Here is a 24371-nt window from a genome sequence, read left to right as displayed (position 1 = left end):
AGTAATCATTCTTTATTGATCTTGCTTTTAAATATTTATAGGTTATTCTTGCTTTTTTTACACTTTCCTTTCAGGTTTGAAAAATAGTTTATTGAGTTCCATGAAAAAATCACGCTGGAATTTTGTCTGGCATTGCATCAAATCTATAGATTATTTTAGTGCCTAACTGACATGTTTATATATTAATTCTTCCCATCCAGGAATATAATATGTCTTACTATTTATTTAGCTGTCCTTTTATGTCTTTTAGTAAAAATATTACTTTTTATCTATATTAGTTGTTTATTTATTTGTTATATCTTCCCTGCGTCTTTCCTTCCTTCTTTCCTTTCACTTATGTGCCAAGTGTGGTGGTAAACAATATGGTGCTAAGTATAGAAGTCTATGGCTTCATTAAGTTTGGAAAGGGAAATACACAGTCAGTAGATAATCATAGAAAAAGGTATAAAATCACAAGTGCTATGAAGGAAAAGATGCCATGATAACAAGGGTATATTTTAGGTGTATATTGCCTAATTTGGCCTTCCTAAGGAAGTTAAGATCTGAAAGTTGAGTTAGAGTCAGTGTGTTAGGAACTTAATTGCTTTGGTTGCTATTGTGAATGGCATCTTTGTAACAACATTAAAATTTTTTTTTGGAGGGAATGGGAGGAAGTCTGGGAATATAATGTTATGTTGATAGTTATTTTTCTTGCTACACAAAAGATAATATTCTGCTCTATTCTGGCTTCCACTGGTGTTAAGAAGTCAACTTTTAGTCTAGCTGTTATTCTTTTGGTAGTTAATCTGTCTTTTCTCTATTGCTTTTAAGAAATTCTCTTTGCCTTTGGTGTTCTGCAGTTTCTCTTTTGGGTATCTAAGGGAGGATTTATTTTTACTTATCCTATTTGGAATTTATTTGGCGTAAACCTGGTCTTAGGATTAGTGCCTTTCAACAATTCTGGAAAATCTTCAGCTATTATTTCTTTGAATATTGCCTCTTTCATATTCTCTCCATTATCTCTTAATGAAAATCCAATTAGATACATGTTAGACCATCTTATGCTATTGTTCAAGTCTCTTAACTGCACTTGTATTTTCTGTCTCTGTGTTTCTTACTAATGCATTCTAGATTATTTCTTAGATGTATTTTCCTGTTTCCTAAATCACTGCTATTCGGAGACTAATTTCTATTGAAACTACTCTTGGAGTTTTATTAACTTTGTTAAGTCTAGTTATTATATTTATTATTTCTCAGTTTATTTGGTCCTTTTAAAAATCTGCTTGGTGATTGATAAAATCTTTTATTCATATTTTTAATACCTGTTTTTATTTCCTTAAACATAAAATGTAGTACTTTTATTCTCTGTTGATAATTTCAGTAAATGAAGCCTTTGCATTTCTGATTGTGCTATTATTTTTGCTGTCTCTTGCTCATATTGCCTCCAATTCCTTGTATATTGTGATTTTTGCCTGTGAGGTCATATTCTTGGAACTTTATCCATGGGAATGATTGGTGTGTCCCTTCAAATATTTGAGTTGTCTTTTGTCAGGGATTTGGTGGTACTTCTAACCCATGATCACTTTTACTAACTTCACAGATTGAGCCTTCTTGGGCAAGTCAATAGAGTGAATTTGGTCTGAAAACCCACATTAAGATCAGCTTGGGGGTTGTGAATTCTTAGGAGAGATGTTTTTCCTTTATCTCGTTCCAAGTTTTGAGCTATGCACTTTATTTTGCTTTCTCTTGGGCTTGGGTGGGGGTGGGGGGAATGCTAGTTTGAAGTTCTCCTTACACTTAAGGTAGAGCCCTTTGTGGTCTTAGCTTTGTACCGGGGGGAGAAAGATAATGTACAGGATCAATTGGATTTCCCACCTAGAGTGGGCTCCAAGGTTTTTCTCCTTTACTACATGTCATTTTGAGACTATGAAAACTGATGCTGAGGGTGTATGATTTAAGAGATTGCCCCAGGGGTTCTGTTTACCTTTGTGGGTTCTCACGTTCACTTAGTGTTTGGCTTCTGAATTTTATTTACCTTTTTTTAAGGGGGGGGGGCAGCATATTGATGTACTCAAAAATGCTGCTTTTAACAAACATTTTATTCAGTAATTTTAGTGGGAGAATCAGGGTTTTATCTGCTGTTCTCCTCATCTACTTAGTTTATAATTTGTTTAGTTTTATTTACCTTTGCAAGCAATCCTTTTGGAAATAAGACAAGAATAAATAAATTATAGCAAAGAATTTACCAAGCAGCTGTATCAAGTTTTGTCTGCCAAAGTGAAATATTTAACATTTTCTATTTAAATCTGATGTTATTTATAAGCATACCAAGTGCATTTGTGATGTTAGGCCATGTTAAATTTGAAATCAGAAAGGAATTTAGAGATTATGTCATTAGAGTATCTACTTTATGCATAGTTTTCAGTTGGAGAAGCAGAATGAAGATTAGAAGATGTATAGGGTTGAATTCTGCCTCTGCTACTCACCAGCTGTGTGTCCTTAACAAACATCGAACTTTCCTGAGCCTTAGGTCTCTCTATAGTCAAATGAGAGCAATAGTTCTTGATCTTCCCAAGTTATAGAATAGTTGATAGAGTTGGATGTGTTAATAATATATGGGCCAGTGCTTGTAACCTGCTATTATTGTTAATTTTGAAGACTTTAATTTGCTTCTTTTAATCTCATGAGATTTCTGTGAGAGAAGGCCGTTAATGCATTTATAGATTGCTACCTTTGTTCTACGTAACCTCTTGAAACCCACCTCATTTCTTTAGCCTTCTTTAATTTCCTCTCTGTATGACATTCTAGCTCAGTTAAGCTTTAGAGCATAGAGCAGACACCAAGAAATTTGAAAGCTGGTTTAGAAAGATTTATTGAAATGTACACGGAGTATTACCTAGTTATAAATGTCTTTCACATTTGTATCAGATGGAGCTATATTCCAGTGTTTTAGGATATAAAGTAAAACTAGTCTTTGATAGAGAATAGTAAAAGCCCATGCGATATCCAGTCAGTATTGGAAAGATTTTTGAAGTCAGTTGCCTTTTGATAGGATTAGATTCTTTGTCTACTTGTCAGCAGGGGGAGCCTTTGCCTCACTTTTTGATTCCAGAAGTCTGACAGTGGTGAGTTTGTAAAGAGCCAGCATATTATGGAAAATGCTTGTTTCCTCACCTAACCTAGGCCTGAATAGGTTTTGGAACCAGTTTTTCCTTTCTTCTTCTAATGGGAAAACTTTTTGTGCTTGTTTTCTGAGTTTTTTTAATACTAGTGGTATTTAAGTGCTGGTGCGGGGGTTCTTTAAAAGTGGTTCATGCTAGGATAAACTAGTGGTTTGCAAATGCTATGCCCCGTTAAAGTTTTTTTTTTTTTTTTTTTTTAACATCTATATTGGGGTATAATTACTTTACAATGGTGTGCCGTTAAAGTTTTAAATGGTCTTAAGGTAATGAAAAAAAATTAGCTAATGAAGTAAATTTTTCGTAAAGCTAAAATTTGTTCAGTTAAAGAGCTATATTGAGGACTAACATTTTCTACTTCCTACTTATTTGTTTTACATTGTCTTTGTAGAAAATGTTGGTGATGATAGTCTTTATTTTTTTTTAAATATCCTTATTGGGCAGTTTACAAGGTTGACAACCTATGATGTTCCCCAGTAGTTTCTGAAATTTTATAGATCAGTGAAATTCAAGAGCCAAGTACTTTAGCAAATAAAGATTGGAACTTCTCAACTGAACCATTTCCAACTTCCTGGTCACCTTTTTTCCTAACTTTTCCCTGAGATGTTTACTTCCCTTTTACGCCTAAGGAGTGAGACTTAATGACTAAACTACTGTATCTGATGTTCAAGATATAAGTGTAGGTACTAGGGAAAGTTGGTTTGATTATTTAAGTGTGCTGTATTTGGAATTAAGATTGGCATGCATTCCTACCATGTTCCAGGTCCTGAACTGGATAGTTTGCATATGTTCCGTATCTTCACAGCAATCCAGTGGGGTATAGAGATTGTGATAGGGTTTATTTTGCATGTGAAGAAACAGAGTGAATGAAATTAAACAAAATAGCCAAGTCATGTATCTAGAATGTGTCAGAGCAGGATTAAAACATTACCAGGTTGTCTTTTTGATTCAAAATCATTGCTCTTTCCACTACATATTAATACTTTATGCTACATTTGATACTTTTCCCATCTTTGCTCAATTTATTCTTTTATAATATACCATCCTGCTCTAAGAACAAGGAATAGCCAGAAAGTATCCTATTCAGTACCCTTTTGAGGGGTGCTTTTCCTGCTGGTAGTAATCCCTTGTTTCATATTACCCAGAGAAAGACTTTGTACCCAGGGCTCTAATAATTACTAAAGCTTTAAGGCTTAATCTGTGTATGTTTTTGCAGTTAGAGTTTTATGAAATACTGATGGATTTAAAGATCATTCTGTTTCTTTGGTATCCTCTTTGGGCTGCCACAATTTATTCTTTATGGTTAAGTGATTTCCCTTCTCATTTATATATTTTCCTTTTGCCATCCTTTCCCACCCCACCTTTATTTCTTGTGTCTTTCTATTAGGCTTTATCTTTCTTAAGAGCAGAGTATTTCCTAGTGAATCTAATGTTGCACATACAATGAATACTTTGTCTTTTGACATAGTACTAAGCCCTGAAATAATTTAGAATTTCAGCTTCTTAAGTGTCACATATTAAAACTAATTGTTTTAAGGCCTTTTCCATACCACTTTTACTTTGCTGCTATTCATTCATTCATTGAATGATTATTTATTGATCTCTACTATATACTAGGGACTATTTGGGGTGGGAAGGTGTGGTGAATAAAGCATAATGCCAAATCTCAAGGGGTTTTCATGTGACTGTGGTAATGTTATCAAATATCTTGGCCCACTTGATGATCATTGGCATCCTGATACCTAGTACTACAGTTTGACATGGTTTTCTACTTCCATGTGAGTTCAGTTGACTTGAACAGATATTTTTGGAGCACTGACATGTAAGGGACTATACTCAATGCTGTGAGCCAGACCATGAAAACAAAATCGACTTACCTTCAAGAATTTTATGCTTCATTTATGGGAGTTGAGGAGGGGAGAGAAATATGCCAAATTTAGCTGTATCACCAGGAAAAATATTGTCAGTACTAATAGGCAGTGATGCAGAATATACTAAGAAAGAATAGAGGAAGAGTGTGCTTTTTATGCCTAAAGGGGATTGGAGAAAGCTTCAAAGTGGTTGGGTGCTGGGGATGGAGGATATGTAGAGGGATTTTATGAGGTTAAGGTGAGGGAAGGATATCTGAGGTGAATTGAACTAGAGTAACAAATGCATAAGGGTATTTAGGGCAAGCTTATGTTACCTGAAGTATTTGGTGGTTGGGACTGGATGAGAAGGAGTAGTCAAAGTTCATTTAGCGGATACACTGAAGAGTTCTTTGGATATCCTGCTTATTAATTTCTACTTATTTCTGGAGACACTGGCGTACCTTTGAAGTTTTTGAGTGGGTTGATAATGTGATTCCATCTGTATATTAAGATGATTACTTTGGTATATTTGTTTTCATGACTTTTATTCAAGATATGGTATTTTAACTGCTTCTTTTAGAAGAATCCAAGGACATTTAACAGACCAAACAATGGTTAAGCGGCACATCAAACTTTGAGATAAGAATTGACAGTTCAGGAAACTTAAAGTCATTGTTGTCATTATCCCAAGTTCATTTTGATTTGCCTTTTAAAATTGTATGAGTTTAGATGAAGTTGAACCTCAGCTGAGAATTTCCTGGCTTTAGTTATTTTTTTCACAACCTAATTTAATTGGTTGTAGTGAATTCAGTGTAGACTGTAGTTTTTTCTTATTCCTTTTTTTTTTTTCCCCCGGTACGCGAGCCTCTCCTGTTGCAGAGCACAGGCTCCGGACGTGCAGGCTCCGGACTCGCAGGCCCAGCGGCCCTGGCTCACGAGCCCAGCCGCTTCGCGGCATTTGGGATCCTCCTGGACCGGGGCACGAACCCGTGTCCCCTGCATTGACAGGCGGACTCTCAACCACTGCGCCACCAGGGAAAACCTGCTTCTTTTGATACAATGACGATTTTAGGATTGAGAGTTAACAATATATAAAAAGCAAATATTTAGCTTTTTGTGTTATTGCTTTATTGGACTGTTAATATTGCAAATGAAGGATGTTTGTACAAAATGAAGAGGTATTTAAATTTTCTTTCTTTTTTAAATTATTTTTTGGGGAGAGTTTTCTGGATTTCTTATCATGGCTGGTTATTACCTTGAGAAGTTTACCTCACTTTGAAACCAGTTATTTAAAAAAATATATCTCCGACATTATACTCACCCTTTAAGAATTTTCCTTTTGGATGAGAGAGAAGAAAGGAATACTAATAAATAATGGGCTCTGCTGTATGATATCATCTATCTTGTCTTTCGTATGTCACTCAGGGTCATCCTGCAAAAAACGTCAATAAAAGAGAGTCAGGGTGGGGGGTAGGGGAAGAAAATGGGTATGTGTGTGTTGGGGGAGGGTACAGAGGCAGAGACAGCTCATTCCCAAATAGAGCTTTCTGACACACCCATAATGTACTTCTTCAGGGATTTCTTCAATAGTTATCATGTTAGAGAAATTGCTGTTTTGAGGAAAGTATACTTAAAATGGACAGAAAATCGTCTTGCATAGACAGCAGTTCACACAGACCTAGGTTTTGAGAGATTTTCCATAGTTCTTGAAGTCTTAAGAATCCTTTGCTTTGGCAAAAAGTGTGAATTTCTGATTTGGTGTGTGCTCCTTCCCACATTAAATTTTATCCTTTTTGGTCTGAAGGATTTTTTTTCCTCTCAATTTTAAGTTTTTCACATAATTTGGTCTGTAAGGAAAGAGGTAATCCAGTAATCTCAAACACTTACCATTTATTGAATGCTTATTAGGTGCCAGCCAATATGCATTTTTATTGTATTTTATCCTTACAGTAGCATCATTACAATCTTCTCATCATACAACTGCTGTACAGATGAGGACATTTGATAGAGCTTTCAGGGCTAAAATAAGGTTGCAGCAAATGTGGACTTAAGTTGTGGCTTTGCCATCAGTTCTGATGAGCATGCCTGCCGCCTTCATCAGCAGTATCTCCCTCCACTCAACGCCCTCCCTCAGAGTTTACTGCTCTTATTCCTCTTCAAACAGAGCTTTCTTATAATCCTATAATCCAGGTCTCTGAATGGTGGGCTTTCTGCTTTTGCTTCTCTGAACGTTTGGCAAACTCTTTCTCAGCCTGCAAAACCCAAGTGTTATTTCTGTTCTGAAGCTTTTCTTCATCCTTCGAGATACGATTAATCACGCTTCCATAGCCTTTGTACGCCTCTGTTCTTACATTGTTATAACTCCCGTATTCACTGAACTTTCTGAGGGTAGCGACCGTCTCTCCTAGCATATACTAGGTACAGCAAATGTTTGTGGAATTTGTTGAATGAATGTGAATTCTGGAGAATGTTATCAAATCTTTCATGATCATTACATCTGACAAAGTAATTCACCCAGTATTTTGTGGATGCAAGTGATAATATAATGTTTAGGGCCTTCTTTTAAACTCTAGCATTGCATTAATATTGAATCTATCACATGTAATGCTAATTTAATGAATGGTTGTAATTTCTGTATAATATGTTATTAACCTTGTTAACAGTTTAGGGGGGAAAATAGTGATAAATAGCTTAGTGGAACACACACTAGTGGTCTTTGTGAGGCTATTAAAATTCCTATTAAAATGAGAACATTAAAATGTCAAAAGTCAAGTTCATAGGAAGAGTTAGTATGTAGACCCAATTTTTATTTTCCTCAGTCTTAATTAGTCTCATGAATTGTTTATTGGCATAACACTTGAATAATAGTTGAGAATTTGTGTAATTTTTCTGTGTTACATATTTAAAAATATTAGCCATTTAGCTCAACACATGTATCCTATTTGTTGATTTCCTCTGTTTTCTTAGGGCTTTAAATAAATGTTATTTATTTATTTATTTATTTATTTATAACTAAGGGTTTAAACTTTGAATCTACTTGAATATTGCATTATTATTAGACACTAATTACTTTTCAAGTGCTCAAATATAAAAGAATATGAGGGAGAGAGTAATAAGAAAGAAGCTAGCTATTCTTTTATTCAATTAATTACCAATTATTAATTTTTAAGCATAGCCAAATAGTAGCATGTATCTCAAAACAATGGTGATAGTTTTATTTCTATAATGATATGAGTGAAAAGGCACAAAATGATATTTAGTGGCAAGTTTACTATCCTGCAAGCTCTAGAAATCCATCTACCATTGTTTTTAAGGCAATATCTGTTGAAATCCTACTCTGAACGTTTTTGTCTCTGCTCATAGCAAACATGTTGTATCATTTTTGAGTTAAGTTTGCAATAAAGATTAATAAGTTAGTGTTTCAGTTTTTCTGTAACAACAACAACAAAACCTTTTTCTGTGCATGAAGTGCATGCATAAAACGAGCGGAAGTTCCACAGACTTTTGGACTCTTCTGTTCCTATGTATAAGTCTCTTGATGTTTCCTGTCTGCCTTTTTGACTACCTGTACAGCTGTTTTTCATGTGTTTTTCAGACTTGGAGAAAGACCAAGTATTTTTGACAGCTGTATGCTGAACTGCAGTGTATGCTTGGCCACAGGTCACGTTTGCATTTCTTCACTTGTATTTTTACTCAATGTGTAAAAGAAATACGAGCATAGAGAGATTCAGAAAACATGTAGCATGCTGAGTAATGGTAGTCTTCTTCTCCACTTACTCTGCTACATAGATTCCAGAGGAAGAAAAAGACAGCAGAGAAATGGAGGAAATGGTATTCAGAACTACCCTCCATGGGGCCCTTGTTGCTATAATAATGAATGATGGAAAATGCTCTGGGTTATGCATGGTGGAAAGAACTGAGCACAGGGACACACACACACACACACACACACACACACACACACACACACACACACACACACACAGCTACAGACCATTTTAGTGAACAGACTATAATTTAGTAAAGAAAAGTGTTAATCTAGCAGTCAGTTCAACATGTAATTGATTACCAATTTATGCATCATGTTAAAGCTTTGTCTATATGATATGTTAACACCAGGAAATGAGACACACTTCTTAATAAATATTCATCTCATGAGGCTGCCATAATGGAACTTTCCTGCCTCCACCCACCCATCCCCACAGGCACAAAATTTTTTCATTGCCTTTGAAAATGAAAAATACTAATTTCCAAAGTTCTTTCAAAATGATTTTGGTAGGTCCTTTGTCAGTTTGTTCCTAGATCTTTCAAATAGTATTTCAAATCACAATGCTTATTTTTCTGTCATCATGGTTATGATTAATGAGATAAACATCCAGATTTTAAATTCTGATGAAATCTCCACCCTTCCTAGTTATTTCAACTTTAAAAGATATTTTTTTCCCTGTATTATTTAGACATAATTTTTGAGGGAACATCACTTAGCTATTGTCATCTTTTCAATCTGTTGCTTTTACATTCCATACCCTGTTGGTAGAACTTGATCCATTGCGTTGGATCAAATCTAATTGCCTCTGTATCTTTTTCTAATATGTTCTTTTTCTCTCGCAGAAATTTCCTCTGCTTTTACCTTTGATCTCTTTTCATTCTACTTATCCTTCTCAGTCTAGGTATCCTTCTCAACTGAGAGGTAGGATACATCCTACCTCTACCATGAAACCTTTCCCAGGAAGTTCACTGTAATGAGGCTCTTTGATTTTCTATAGTGCTTAGTCGTTTCACATCATTTAGATTTTATATGTTAACTTATGTTATTTTAAAAAAATGGATCCAGTGCAGTAAAATGGAGTCAGATTCTGACTTGAGTACTAGCTGTCATTTTTTAATTCTTTGACATTAGACAAATTATTTAAGCTCTGTGGGTTTCAGTCTTCTCGTGTAAAATGGGACTATTGTTATTAAAGATTATAGCTATATGCTACATAAGTGTTTAGCACAAAGGCGGGAATATAACAGGTGCTCAGTCAGTGGCAGTAGTAGTTATTTGCTGTTGTTCTATATTTCTTACAGCTCCTAATATAATACTGAGCATGTGGTAAAGACTCTTTGAGTGTATGGTTCATGGCTAGGTCATTTAAATAGCTCCTGAAATCCCATCGCTTTTATGAAGTCTTCCTGTTGGCTCTGTTCTATTAGAACTACAAAACTTTCATGGCTTCTCTGGACTGTTCTTTCTGTTCTCATTATCAGTAAGGGGAGCCTTTGGTATGTATTCTGAAGTGGCTTCCAATACAGTGATTTGAAGGATTTATTTATTTATTTTTGAGTAATGTTTTGGATTGATCCCTACATTTTTCTAATTGTCAGTGGCTAGGATTGTAATAAATAAAGCATTTTTCATGTACTTAAAATGCAGTATGTGAATTGCATATAATAAAGTCTCAGCCAATCTGAGCTGCAGATGAATAAAGTATTTTGCCTAGCTTACTTCAACTCAACAGACATTTATTAATGTGTCTCCTATGCGCCAGGCATTTTCTAATTGTTGGATTTACAAAGATGAATAAGATATACCTTCTTGCCATTGAGTTTAAGCTAGGGATAATGAGAGACACAAAAACAGATAATTTCAATCAGTGATTAGTTGTAAGATGAAGGTAAGGATGGGGCTCTGTGGGATCACAGATGGAGGATAATTGAAGGGAAAGAGAAGATTTCTGGGAAGACATGAGCTTCAGTCTGTGATGTCTCTCAGAGGACAAATGGGTTGATGCACTTGATTCAGGGACAGAGAGCCAACTCAGCTTCAATATTTATGAGAATTTATTGCCTATAAAGTCCATGGATAGGTTTGGCTCCAAGTGCGGCTTGATGCACTGGCTTAAACAGTGTCTTCCATGGCCCTCTCTTAACTACATCCTTGTAAAAGCCTAATGGCTTCTGTGATTCCAGACCTTATCCTCCTCACATATTACTCCCCAGGGGGAAGAGTAAGTTTTTCTTTAGTTTCAGCTCAGTTTAGGGATTTAGTTTCTTTCATTGGCTGTAAATTATAACCATCCCTTAACTAATCACTGTGACTAGTGGGATACTAATTAGTTTATGTAAGTCAGGGCCTACCTACTCTCAAGCTTAGAATGAAGTCAGTCTCATTCAAGCCTCATGGCTAAAGATGGGAGGAGAGGGCAATGGATGACCAGGAGGCATCCAGCAAATGTTCACTATCCCAGGGGAAGAAAAGTGTAAGAAGTTTTTTGGAAAGAAAATAACATAAACAAAAGCAAGGAAGTATGCACCATTACAATGTATGTGGGAAACAGCAAGTAGTTAAATATTAATACAACATTTAGTATGAGACTTAGAAAATAATTATAAAATAATAATGCGATGCAGTATTTAACACCTGCTGGATCTAGTTTCCGTACATTACTTAATTTAATTCTCACAACAGCTAAGTTAGGTACACCATCTTGCAGATAAGGAAACTTGAGCCCAAATTCACAGCTAATAATTGGTTGAACTAGACTCAAACTCAGATTATCTGACTCTAGAGGCAGCCCATGTGGGGTTATATCTCCCCTATATTGCTAGAGTTTCAGGAAATAAGACTTCATATATCATGCTAAGGAGCCAAGTGTTCTCTGGGGCTCAAGTTTTCTTCAAGCTCTAGCTCTTTGTCATACCATGCGAAAGCAGTAGTTCTCAAACTTTAGCATGCATCCAATAGCCTCTAGGGCTTGTTAAAACCTAGACTTGGGCCCTATCATCATAGTTTCTGATTCCATAGGTATAGAGTGGGACCCTAGGATTTTCATTTCTAAGAATTTCCTAGACAATGCTGATGCTGGTGGTCTGGGAACCACACTTTGAGGACAACTTCTTTAAGGTCTTTGGGAGACTGGAAGATTTGTGGTTCAGAGATATTCAACATATTGAAATGAACTCAAATGTTATTGTACTTCTGCTTGGAAGTATACATGCCTTGACCTCACATTCTTTAATAATACAGAGAGTATATTTTGGTTACAGTAATATCCTCCCCCATAGGTCAAGGTCATTGCATGTGTTTCATTGATTGGATTTCTTCTGTCTCTGATTCTTAACTTATTAAGATTAGATTTATTGCTCTCCTCCTAAGTCCTGCTCAATTTACTAGTGCTCAGTTCCCTCCTTGGTGGTTAAAAAAGTGTATTTGTATACTAAAGGAATATATTTGAACACTTTATTTTATTTGTTTACATTTTTATTGTGAAAAAATTTAAATATCAGAACAAGTAACATGAATGTCCATTTTTCCACCATTTAGAGTCAACAGTTGTAAATGTATATACATGTATACACACACTGTTTTTTTTTTTTGGTGAACCATTTGAAAGTAAGTTACAGATCTTATGCCACTTCACTCATAACTATTGCAGAACATATTTCCTGATAAGAACATTCTCATATGTAATCACAATACCATAATTACACTTAAGAAAATTAAAAATAATTTCCTAATGTTATCTAGCATGCAGTCACATTCCAATTTCCCCAGTTGTCCCAATGTCTTCTATATCTGATTGTTTTTTGGTATCAGGATCCAATCAAGTGAAATTAAATTTTAAGAGTCAGTAAAGCTGGATGGATCTTTATGCTCAGATAAGTTCTGTGTTATTTAAGATATAAGTTTCATTGCTTTAATAAAGACCAAACTTAATTAAAGAAGATGTTTATTTCTGTCAGATTTAACCACCTGGAGATAAAGTGGTCCAGGACTGGTAGGCAGCTCTGTTGTTCTCAATATGTGGCTTCTATCTTTGAGGCCAAGATAGCTGTTCCAGCCCTACCATCATGCTGGGAAGAGGGGAAGGGAGTGCATACTCAGTCCTTTTAAGGGTAAGTCTGGGTGTTGCACATATCACCCTGCTCCCATCTCATTGGCGAGAAAGTACTCATATGATGTATCTGTCACAGAGGCCTGGAGATATAGGCTTTATTCTAACTGGATGGCCATGAGTCTAGTGATAATTCAAGTACCAAAAGAAAGAATGGCTCTTAGGGGGAGCCGTTAGCATCTCGGCCACAAGTTTGTTTTTGCAAATGACTGAACTATGCTAAACTGTATTAAATCCATTTAATAGCTACTAGTACATTATAATATGACATTTCTCTTTTTGACATATATAGGGCTAGTAATTGCTTCTAAGCTGAGCCCTGTTATTCTTTTTTGAATTATTTGATATATATTTTATAGATTTCCTGTTGTCTTCTTTTTTGTTGGGGCATAGCTGTCACTGCTCACAGCTATCTGTGTTTTCATACCTTTTCTAATTTGGTATTTTCTTTTCTCTGGGCTGGGGAAGCAGGTAATGATAACCATTATAATGATGCTATGATTTATTGTGTTTTATGTGTGCTACACAGTGTTAGAGACTATTAAATCTTATCTCTAACTTTGGAGCTCTTAGGCAAATATACTCATTTTATAAACGAGGAGGCTGAAGCTCCTGGAATATCAGTAACTTGTTTATGAGAACTGCAACTGTTCGAACCATAATTAAAATAAGAATCGATGCCCTGAGTGAGACCTGGGAATCCTACCTGTAAAAAGTTTGCATGATTTTCATTACAAAGACTTTGCAGCATCTATTTTGACTATTTAGAGGCATATTTATACTTTTTCATTTTTGCTTGGTACAGACAGGAGGATTGCTATATAGTTAAATTCTGGATAGATGAGGTACTCTTTGTCTGAATATATCTCTGTGAATACACTTGTACGCATGTATATACATACAACATCCATACAAACTCATATCTTGTTTTATGAAAACTTTAATAAGCATAGTAGATAAAGAATAGATTTAAAAAGCTTAAAACAATGACTGAAAAACCTACTATGCCTTATAAAAGAATTTGAGCTTTGAGGGGATACTCTTCAAAACAGCATTAACATGAACAATCCCTTTCTCTCTAGCGATCCCAGAGTGGTTCAGATGTGTATTTTGTGAATATATGCTAAGACAATATTCAACCTGAAACATCTCTGAGACTATTTAAAGTTGTTAAATGTATTGAATCAATTAAGATGGGATAGAGTATGTTGCAGTAATAAGCACCCCAAAGGTCTCAGTTTGTTTTCTTTTTAAAAAACTCCTTTGGCAACATATTTTCATTTTTAAAAATTGCCCTTATATCCATACTCAGATACAATAATAAGACTACCATCCATTTCTATGCAAGTTAATTTCTTTTTGAGCAAAGTATTCTTTAAATTTCAAAATTTAGGGTTAACTGTATTGGCACTGATATCCAAGGTAAAATAAAATAGTTACTACACGACTTACTGTATATGGTAAGTATGGGTTAGAGATGACAAATTAATTAGAAGATTGACCTTTTGTTTATTCTCTTAATGAGTAGCTTAATTTTTCTTTGACATAGTTCTTCCCTATATAATAGATTATAGGATACACTAATCACACTAGCAGAACATGAAAAGTTATAGCCACTAGATCTTTCTCAGATTAGGGATACTATATTGTACCATAGAAATCATCATCATTATCATCATCTCAGTATATTTTAAGAACTGTGAATTTTGTAGTTAATGTTTACAGACTAATAGTAGAAGACACTTCAAAATCAATCGATAGTTTAGGGCAATCAGTGACTAGTGTTATTCGGTATTAGTCATTTTCTCTCCCAACAGTGCTCAACACTGTGATTTGTATAAAACTGGTGCTTAATACATGTCTATGGATTTGGTCTGCTGTGTTTGACTGATGTCCAAGTCATTTGAAAGTATGGGGCTGACATACTATGAAGAAGAGAAGGCATCGTGTAGAACCGTTTATATTTCTGATTTTGGAAAAAATGATATCTTGCACAGTCAGGATTGTTCTCAGGTATTCTCTTGAGCTACGGATTTTAGCTCAAATAAATGAAAATAAATGTATTTAAAACTATAGACATATTATGAATAATGAAAAAATTGGGAAACGTGTAGATAGTGATATACAATAATCTTATAGCTTCATCAGTTTGAGATTTAAAATTTAAACTGCCCATTTTGTCCCTTGGGGAAAAAGTTAACTGACATATTTGTGGTGAATAGTGATAAAATCATTACATTCATAAAAAGAATAAGTTACCTAATTTCCTCTAATTCTTCTTTAGGTCGCGATTTAATTTGTATCCAGTCTATGGATGGAATGCTGATGGTGTTTGAGCAGGAGAGCTATGCTTTTGGGAGATTTCTCCCTGGTTCTCTTTTACCTGGCCCTCTTGCTTACAGTTCCCGTACAGATTCCTTCATTACTGTTTCATCCTGCCGACAAGTGGAAAGTTACAAGTAAGTTTGGATCTTGAATCTTTGGAATCATGGTTTTTTATGTGTATGCTGCTGATAATTTCTTATCCACAAAGAGCTTGAATATTGCAAATGAAAAAGAAGTGGTTTCTCTGATAAAATGTAATTGTGGTAACTTAGAGGATATCATTTACATATCACAAAACATTTGAAAGGCAGTATAGTGCACAGATTGAGATGAAGGATTTGGAGAGAGGCACACCTGGATTGGAGTCCTGATTTTGCTACTCACAGCTGTTTGATGGTCAGTGTCCTTATCCTGAATGTAAAGGAGGTAATAACATCTATTTCGACAAATTTGTTAAAAGAATTAAGTGTATGTCAAGTTACCACTCCATAGAAAATGCTCAATAATTATTGCGATTGTTCCTTGAATTATAAATAATAAAACACAGTCTGAGTGAAAAAAAGCCAGGTACAAATACATATATAGAATTATTTTATAACAAAAAAAGAATGTATATGACATAGGAAGAATACTGGCAAGAAATACAAGTGTGTTTATGAATGTTTTTAAAAGAACAGCTTACAGAAGTGAAGTATGAAAATAACCCTATGAAAACAGCTTATACTTTTTGCTAGAAATTCATATTGATTTTGGTGAATTGTGTTTCAGAGAGACCGTTTTCTTCTCTACCAGCTAAATTTCAATAAAAATTATGGTTTTGAGTTTTTGGAGGCTGTGTTTTTTATTGGAAGGGAGAATGGGAAAAAAAGTAGAAATCCATTCTGGGAAAAGAAATAGACTTGGAGAATTATAATATTTTAAGTAACTTTATTGTTGTTATCTTACTGATGGCAGCATTTAGAACTTTAAACATCTAAGCAACTCTTCATTATAGCCTTTCAGTATTACTTTTGGCCACATGATTTTTCCCAAGGCAGGAAGAAAATATAAATTCATCAGGCAACAGATGTAAATTTTTGCCTTCAAGTTTTATTATTGTGTATATTGCAAGTTAATGTAGTTTTCTCTTAATAAGTGACAATCTACATTCTGAGAATTATTGTTGAGGCATTGAGGATTTAAAACTCTGAAAATAAGCGAATGTTTGTGACTAAGCAGAGGTTAACTGATGGAGGTAGTGTATCATTATGTTATATTCATCCTACAACTCCTATGGCGCTTGTCCAAAGGAGATGAGTGAGTTGTGGCATTGCTACTGATAATAAATAAAATATCATAATTATTATGAGAAGCTGGGAAAAATACCTGTATAATTCATTCAATCCTGCCAAAACTTAAGCAATATTGAAAAGATCTGCTTTTCACCTTTCCACCTAGTTCTTGCCAAGTAGGGTGATACTAGCAGTGTTTCACTGGGGTCATGATACAAAGATGTGAATGTTCCATGACTTACTCTTTGAAATATGGGAATAGGAATTAATTTGGTAATAACTCCAGGAGTGATTGGATGAGAAAACAATGTGTAGGTTTCCTTAACGTGAAGGTTTAATCTCACAGAAACTCATACTGTTTTAACTGTGGTAATTCTCCAACATACTGATCTATTAAATTCATCTCCATCTAAGACTAAAAAAGTGCACACTTTATTTATTATGTGGATCTTTTAAAATGGTAAAAATGCATGGGATATGTGATTATTGTGAAATGATGACAATCAAGAGGGTTTATAACATTGAGTAGTATGTTGTATTTATATATACTTTCAACTTTAATAGATTAAATGCTAATCACAGGTGTAATTTAGGATGGGAGAAAGCAGGAAAACTGTAAGTTTGGTTTTTGGAGCCTTCATTAAATCTATTTATAATCAGTTAAAAATATAATCAGTTAATAGAAAAGGCTTTTAAGACATAATTCATTTTCATTTTTGATATTGATGTTTAATTACTTTAAAAACAGATCAATTATGTTCAAATAGGAACTAGAGAAGGCTATGAGTCTCCAACTTTAGTGTGCATAAGAATCATCTGAGCATCCTTTTATGAAATGCACATTTGCACGTTCTTAATCCCCAACCCCTTAGATTCTGATTTAGTAGGTTTGGGGAAAAGACCCAGAAATCATCACAAATACACACCCCAGGTGATTCTAATTCAGGACATACTTTGCATGTTGTTTTTCTTTTGAAGTGAGAGGTTTTTTTTTTTTTTTTGGTAGAGGAGGGGCTTTGGGCCATTCCCTTGGCCACATTTGTACAAAGTTTGGATCATCTTTTATTCTCTTTTTCTTTCCTTTGCTTGTCAGAATTACATAGTCAGTAAATCGTGACCTTTCTACCTTTTTTTTTTTTCTCTTATTCAGCCCTTGCTTCCCATTCCCACTGGCATTCAGACCTTTATCTTTTCACTTGGATTTCTGTTTGTTTGTTTGTTTTTTTTAACCTCTAATGTAGACTTTGAAGGGCCTTTCTCATAGCTATTCTTTTAAAACACCTCTTTAAGCCAGAAAAATTTTTGTTGTCCATTAAAAAATCTAAATCTTCTCATATGACATTCAGTGCTCTTTATGCTCCAGTCCCATTTTACCTCTGTTAAGTGAACTTTCAGATTTGGAAGGGACTTTTAAAATTAACTGGTTTAAATATCCTCCTTTTTTTAACCTCCTAGATATATTATTGCCCAACACACTGATTTTTGCCCAATATCATATTTGCTTTCTGTATCGTGCTAAAATGTTCCAGAGTATGTCTTACATTATCAGGTTCCTGAGAGCAGAATCTGTTTTAAATACCTGTTCACTAAAGGAGTAATTCAGTTCATTGGTTCAGTCATTCATTCAGCAAACATTTTTCAAGAGGCTTCTCTGTGCCACACACTGTGCAAAGCACTAGAGATGCAAAGCCAGATAAGACCTGTCTCTTGTCCTCCAGCAGTACGCCAGCAAGTGGGGAGGTAGCAAGTCAATCAGCTACTTCAGTTCATTGTGATACTGGCTATGGCAGCACTGTGCACAGGAAACTGAGAAGCCTAGAGGTGATACCTTTAAATAAGAGTTGAATGTAAGGAGGCTCCCGGAAGAAGTATACTTGCCAGGAGTTTTATCTTTCTCCCCTGTTTGCTATACACTTTCCCCTGTACCCCTACAGTGGCTCCTAATATTAATACATTGCTAAGTAGACAATAGTCTTTAAATCAGTATTTTAAAATCTGTTTGTTGAATTTAATGGATAGTATTTTAAAAAGAGGATTGTGTTCTTCACCAGCCTTAGGCTCTTGCCAAACTGAAATATTTGGTGTTATTCATATATATTCAGAGCTTCTCTCTTTCTCTCTCCTCTTTTGCTCATGCTGTACTCTGTATGAAATGCTCTTCCTTCCTTTTCTGTGAATGAAAATTAGGTCTGGAAGCCTCCCTGCTCCCCATTCAGATCTTGCCTGACGTAGCTGTCAGTAACAACTCCTTCTTCTCAATTCACAGAGTAATTTTTCACTGCTTTCCATAAGCACTATTCATGCTTTCACTGATATGACATTTACTTGTTTTTCTCCTTGACTAGGCTAAATGTTCCTTGATAGCAGGGATTTTGTATCCCCTGAAGTGCCTAGCATTGTACCTTGCTGAAAGTAGATGTTTAACAAGATCTTAATGAAGGAATGAAAAGTTTATGAGGAAACCTTCTATTTTGTTATTGGCATCTTCCAATGAAAATGATTCTCCCAGGCATAATCAAGAATGCTTTAACTATAGCTGGAATGAATGTAGTAATGCTCTGTATCCAGAGCCTCCAATTCTAGTAGAGTTCTGCAGGTTAAGTATCAAAGTTCCCAAATCTCCTGGTACGCTTTGAGGTGACAACTATTTTTCATTTGAAAATAAATGATTTTGGAGGGTTTACTTTTGTGTTCGGTGACACCTCAATCCATATTTTAGTTACTTGCTGCTGTTTTTACGATGTGATACAGAGGAGCACTAAATTATACGGTTGAGTTTGTCATTGGTACTCCACAGGACCTGTTAAGCGTTTGTGGCTATTGGTTCAAAAAGTACCACTGTTCACCTGGACTTGCTGTATCTGTGATTAGTGCCCTTTCTGTTCTGAAAAACACATGTGACACTCTTTCATTAAATCTTTTTACATTGGACCTGATTATTCTTTCAGCAGTTCCAACAAGGGAATTTTATTCTTTAGCTTATATCACGGAACACTTGAGCGATAAGAAAAAAAAATCCAAGTGTTTTCTTTATTTCAGAAATTCCAAGTCTGCTTGGAATTGTTTGGTTTTGGAAACAGATTTCCATGTACATTATTGGTCACAGTTAAGAGAATTTAAGGAAGAATCATAAAATAAATGCTGTTGTAAGTTTGTCATCATCTAAATTTACTGTCAGTTACGTTTAGTAATAAAATACTCTTCTGAGTTGTCTTCTGGGAAGAGAATTGGTCTGGATTTAGAAATCAGGAGTCAATTTTGGCTGTGTCTGTGCCTGCTGTTTTGATGTTAATGAGGCCACTTTAGGGGTTCACTTATGCCTCACATGAAATAATAACTCTTTTTAGTTATATAAGAAGCTTCAAACAGCTCAAAATCTTTGGATATAGCAACAATCTCATTAATACCCATATCATCCTCTGGTAGGTTGGTGTCTGCAGGAAATGAATGGTCTATGTAATTAATTGCCCAAGGTTAGATCCATTTGCAGGACCAGCTCTGGACTGATGTTCCAGTCACTAGTGCATACTAATTTCTGTTACCATGAACCAGAGAGAGTAAAGCAATCTTATTTGGAGGTTGGACTATGAGGTCTAATTTTTTGGGGAGTTAGGGATTTTGAAGGTCAGTCTCAGATGGTGTTGAGATATTTGCTGCAGCTACCTATGGGATTTTTTAGCATGATTTTACAAGGCCGAGATCTTCAGCCTCCTACCCTTTCTTGTCTCATTTCCCATGACTCATTCCTCTCCGCCATGCATCTCTCCTAAACTCCTGCCATGGCTTTCATGTCTCTTTTACTGCTGCATGCCTTTGCATGTGCTGTTTGCTTTGCCATAATGCCTTTTACCTCTTTAACAGCATGATGAGTTTTCACTCATTTTTCAAAACCTAGCTTTCTCCTCCTGAACTGATACCAAGAACATATATATTTCCTCCACCCCAATTACCTGTTCCTGCGATCATATTCCCTTGGTACTTATATGCATACCTTCTATTAGCACAGGGCACTCTGAGTTACACTTATTTGTTTGTATATGAATCTTCACAACTACTTTGGAAGGTCCTGGTGGATATAGGTCATGTAGTAGTTTTCCCCCTTGTTAATGCTTATATGAGATCCCTACTATATGTTTATTGAATGAATGAACTTTATATACATTAAGCTTTCTTATTAACTGTAATTTTCATGAATGCATTGCAAAATCGATCTTAATTCATAGTCATTCTGCATTCACTGAAAATTGGAGACTTTTTACAAATTAAGTATTGCTGATTGAGATAGAAGGCTTTAAGAGTTGGTATATGGGCTTCCCTGGTGGCGCAGTGGTTGAGAGTCCGCCTGCCGATGCAGGGGACACGGGTTCGTGCCCCGGTCCGGGAGGATCCCACATGCCGCCGAGCGGCTAGGCCCATGAGCCATGGCCGCTGAGCCTGCGCATCCGGAGCCTGTGCTCCACAACGGGAGAGGCCACAACAGTGAGAGGCCCGCGTACTGCAAAAAAAAAAAAGAGTTGGTATATGACATTTGAATACCAGTGTAAATTTCGGTACTTGTTTAGATATTCTGCATTGCCTTTATTTATTCAGGTCCCTGATGTTTACACTATCAGACATCTTTCTTTAGACAATATGAGATGTCTGAATATATCTACCTACTAATTTTCCTCTTAGCTATCAAAGAGCAATGTAAGAAGTTTTGATTCAATAAGAGGGAAAGGCTTAATTATTTGTTGAGATGTTTTTGTTAACCTTCTAATACCTTTTCTCTGCTAAGTGTTACCTTTTGGAGAGCCTTCCCTATCTCCTCTATGTAACTAGATATGCACCAACAATAAAAGTAAGAAACTTCAAAAAAAAAAAAGAGGGAAAGGAATCTATGAGCCTAAAATTTCTTCATTTTGAGTAGGATTATTACTCTAACAATACACCATAAATTAATGTGAGTAAGGGAATTTAAACTTTATTGTCTGAATCATTTCTAAATTGAATGATATTTATAAATTGTTTTTAAGAATGATTTGAGCTAAATGTTACTATTTTTTAATTTTTAACTTTTAAAAAATTTATTTTATTGAAGTATAATTGATTTACAATGTTGTATTAAATGTTACTATTGAAATAAAAGCTTTAAAATACTTATAGAAAGTTATAATGTCCATTATTGAGAACTTATTACATACCAGATAAATTACTATGTGATGTATCTCTATGTATATATAAATCTGTATCTGTCTATGTGTTTGTCAGTCTGTTAATCAATAATTGGGCACCTACTGTATACCAGATACTGTACTAGGCACTAAATTATTTTTTAATTCTTTTAACAATGCTTCAGTTTGAGAGTATTATTCCATTTTATAGATAAGACAGAGTGATTAATTAAAAAAAAATTTCTCAACTAGTTAATGCTTTAGCTGGGAATTAAACTCAGGTGTTCTGGGGTCCATAAATTATCTATTAATAATTTCTACTATTTCTACTACTACTTTTTTTGGGGGTTTGCAACAAGTCGTCTGGTTGCTTTGCATTATTTGTATTTTTTTCTATTTTGTGTTTTGGTGCTGGATCTTTCTTGAGTATTGTTTTTGTCACATAAACTTCTAATGGAAATGCTTTGATATGTGGCAGAGCTATTTTTCCAACATTGAATTTTGGGACATATGGTTATAATTTCTTTACCATTGCAGGTTTACATAGTCTTAAGCCACAGTATCATTCAGTATGAATTCAAAATCAAGGGGAAGGTTATTCGTAAGGTTTGTAGATAATGTGCATTTAAAAATTTTAGCTATACCGAGATTATGTGTTTTTAAAGTTTAAAATAATTTACACTTTTTAACTATAAAGTCACTTACAATTATTCCATATCTTTTAAACAGATACCAAGTACTTGCTTTTGCAACGGATGCAGATAAAAGACAAGAGACTGAACAGCAAAAACTTGGTTCTGGAAAAAGACTAGTTGTAAGGCCTTTTAAAAATATATGAAAATTTTAGTAATGTTATATCTAATTATAGATGTTCATTTAGAATAAGAATTCCTGGGAATAAAAATTTAAAAAACATATATTTTAGCCATTTCTCTTTTCTGTGTTAAAGTTATGTCAATGATCAAAGAATTTAGTTGCCTATTATCGAGCAATGGAGATACATGCCTAGTCATGGTCGTAATATAGCAGATTATAGAGTTGTACCACTAGAATGATAGATATCCAGATGTGGTCACTTTTAACTGAAGTGATTATAAACTAACAAAATAAAAATAGAAAAATTAAAAATTCCTTTAATAGGCAAAAAAGTTGCTACTAATAGGCATGTGATGAAATATATAAGTAAAAGATGAAAAAATGTTCACAGTCTACAAAGATAAAGTCAGCTCAAAGACAAACGTGGACATTTGATAACTTGAAAAAGTAGTTTGAAGAAAATTGTTTGAATTTTATTGTTTCTGGTCTTTAATCCACTCTGAGTATATTTTTCTATAAGGTGTGGGAAAATGTTCTAATCTCATTCTTTCACATGTAGCTGCTCAGTTTTCCCAGCACCACTTACTGAAGAGACTGTCTTTTCTCCATGGTATATTCTTGTCTCTTTTGTCATAGATTAATTGACCATAGGTGTGTGGGTTTATAGCTGGGCTCTCTATTCTGTTCCATTGATCTATGTGTCTGTTTTTGTGCCAGTACCACGCTGTTTTGATTACAACAGCTTTGTAGTGTAGTCTGAACTCAGGGACTTACTTCCAGCTTTGTTCTTTTTCTCAGGATTTCTTTGGCAATTCAGAGTCTTTTGTAGTTCCATATAAATTTTAGGATTATTTGTTCTAGTTCTGTGAAATATATCATGGGCATTTTAATAGGGATTACATTAAATCTGTAGATTGCTTTGGGTAGTATGGACATTTTAACAATATTAATTCTTCTAATCCAAGAACATAGGATATCTTTCTATTTCTTTGTATCATTTTCAAATTCCTTCATCGACGTTTTATAGTTTTTAGAGCACAGGTCTTTAACCTCCGTGGTTAAGTTTATTCCTAGGTATTTTATTCTTCTTGATGAGATTTTAAACAAGATTGTTTTCTTGCTTTCTCTTTCTGATAGTTCATTATTTATAGGAAAACAACAGACTGTCTGTATTGATCTTGTATTCTGCAACTTTCTGAATTCATTTATTAGTTCCAATAGTTTTTTGGTGGAGACTTTAGGGTTTTCTATATATAAAATACCATGTCATCTGCAAAGAGTGATAGTTTTACTTCTTCCCTTTCAATTTGGATACATTTTATCTCTTTTTCTTGTTGGATTGCTGTGGCTAGGGCTTCCAACTATGTTAAACAAGTGTGAGAGTGGGCATCCTTGTTTCGTTCCTGATTTTAGCAGAAATGCTTTTGGGTTTTCATCATTGAGTATGATGTTAGCTATGGGTTTGTCATAAATGGCCTTTATTATGTTGAGATATGCTCTCTCTATACCATCTTTGATGAGAGTTTTTATCATGAGTAGATGTGGAATTTTGTCAAATGCCTTTTCTGTGTCTATTGAGAGGATCATGTGATTTTTATCTTTCCTTTTGTTAATGTGGTGTATCACATTGATTGATTTGCAAATATTGAACCATCCTTGCATCCCTGGAATAAATCCAACTTGATCATGGTGTATGATTCTATTTATATGTTGTAGGATTCAGTTTGCTAATATTTCATTGAGGATTTTTGCATCTATATTCATTAAAAGTATTAACCTGTAATTTTCCTTTTGTGTAGTGTTTTTGTCTGGTTTTGGTATCAAGGTAAAGGTGGCCTCATAGTATGGATTTGGGAGTTTACTGTCCTCTTTAATTTCTTGGAAAAGTTTGAGAAAGATAGGTAAAATTCTTTTTTATATT

General features: G+C 34.7%; 1 protein-coding gene across 1 annotated transcript in view; it reads left to right on the top strand.

The window, feature by feature from the left end:
- The window catches only part of BBS9 (Bardet-Biedl syndrome 9), a 441327-nt gene that overhangs the window by 80531 nt on the left and 336425 nt on the right, over positions 1-24371 (top strand). Inside the window, exons 6-7 of the mRNA XM_082662198.1 lie at positions 15170-15344; positions 22364-22448. Coding sequence (XP_082518324.1) covers positions 15170-15344; positions 22364-22448 — 260 coding nt within the window. The remainder of the gene's footprint in view (positions 1-15169; positions 15345-22363; positions 22449-24371) is intronic.

The sequence above is a fragment of the Grampus griseus genome (genome assembly GCF_964374135.1).
Source record: "Grampus griseus genome assembly, chromosome: 9".
Taxonomy (NCBI): Eukaryota; Metazoa; Chordata; class Mammalia; order Artiodactyla; family Delphinidae; genus Grampus; species Grampus griseus.
The sequence above is the reverse complement of the archived record's forward strand: the minus strand, read 5'-3'. Positions and strand labels throughout refer to the sequence as shown.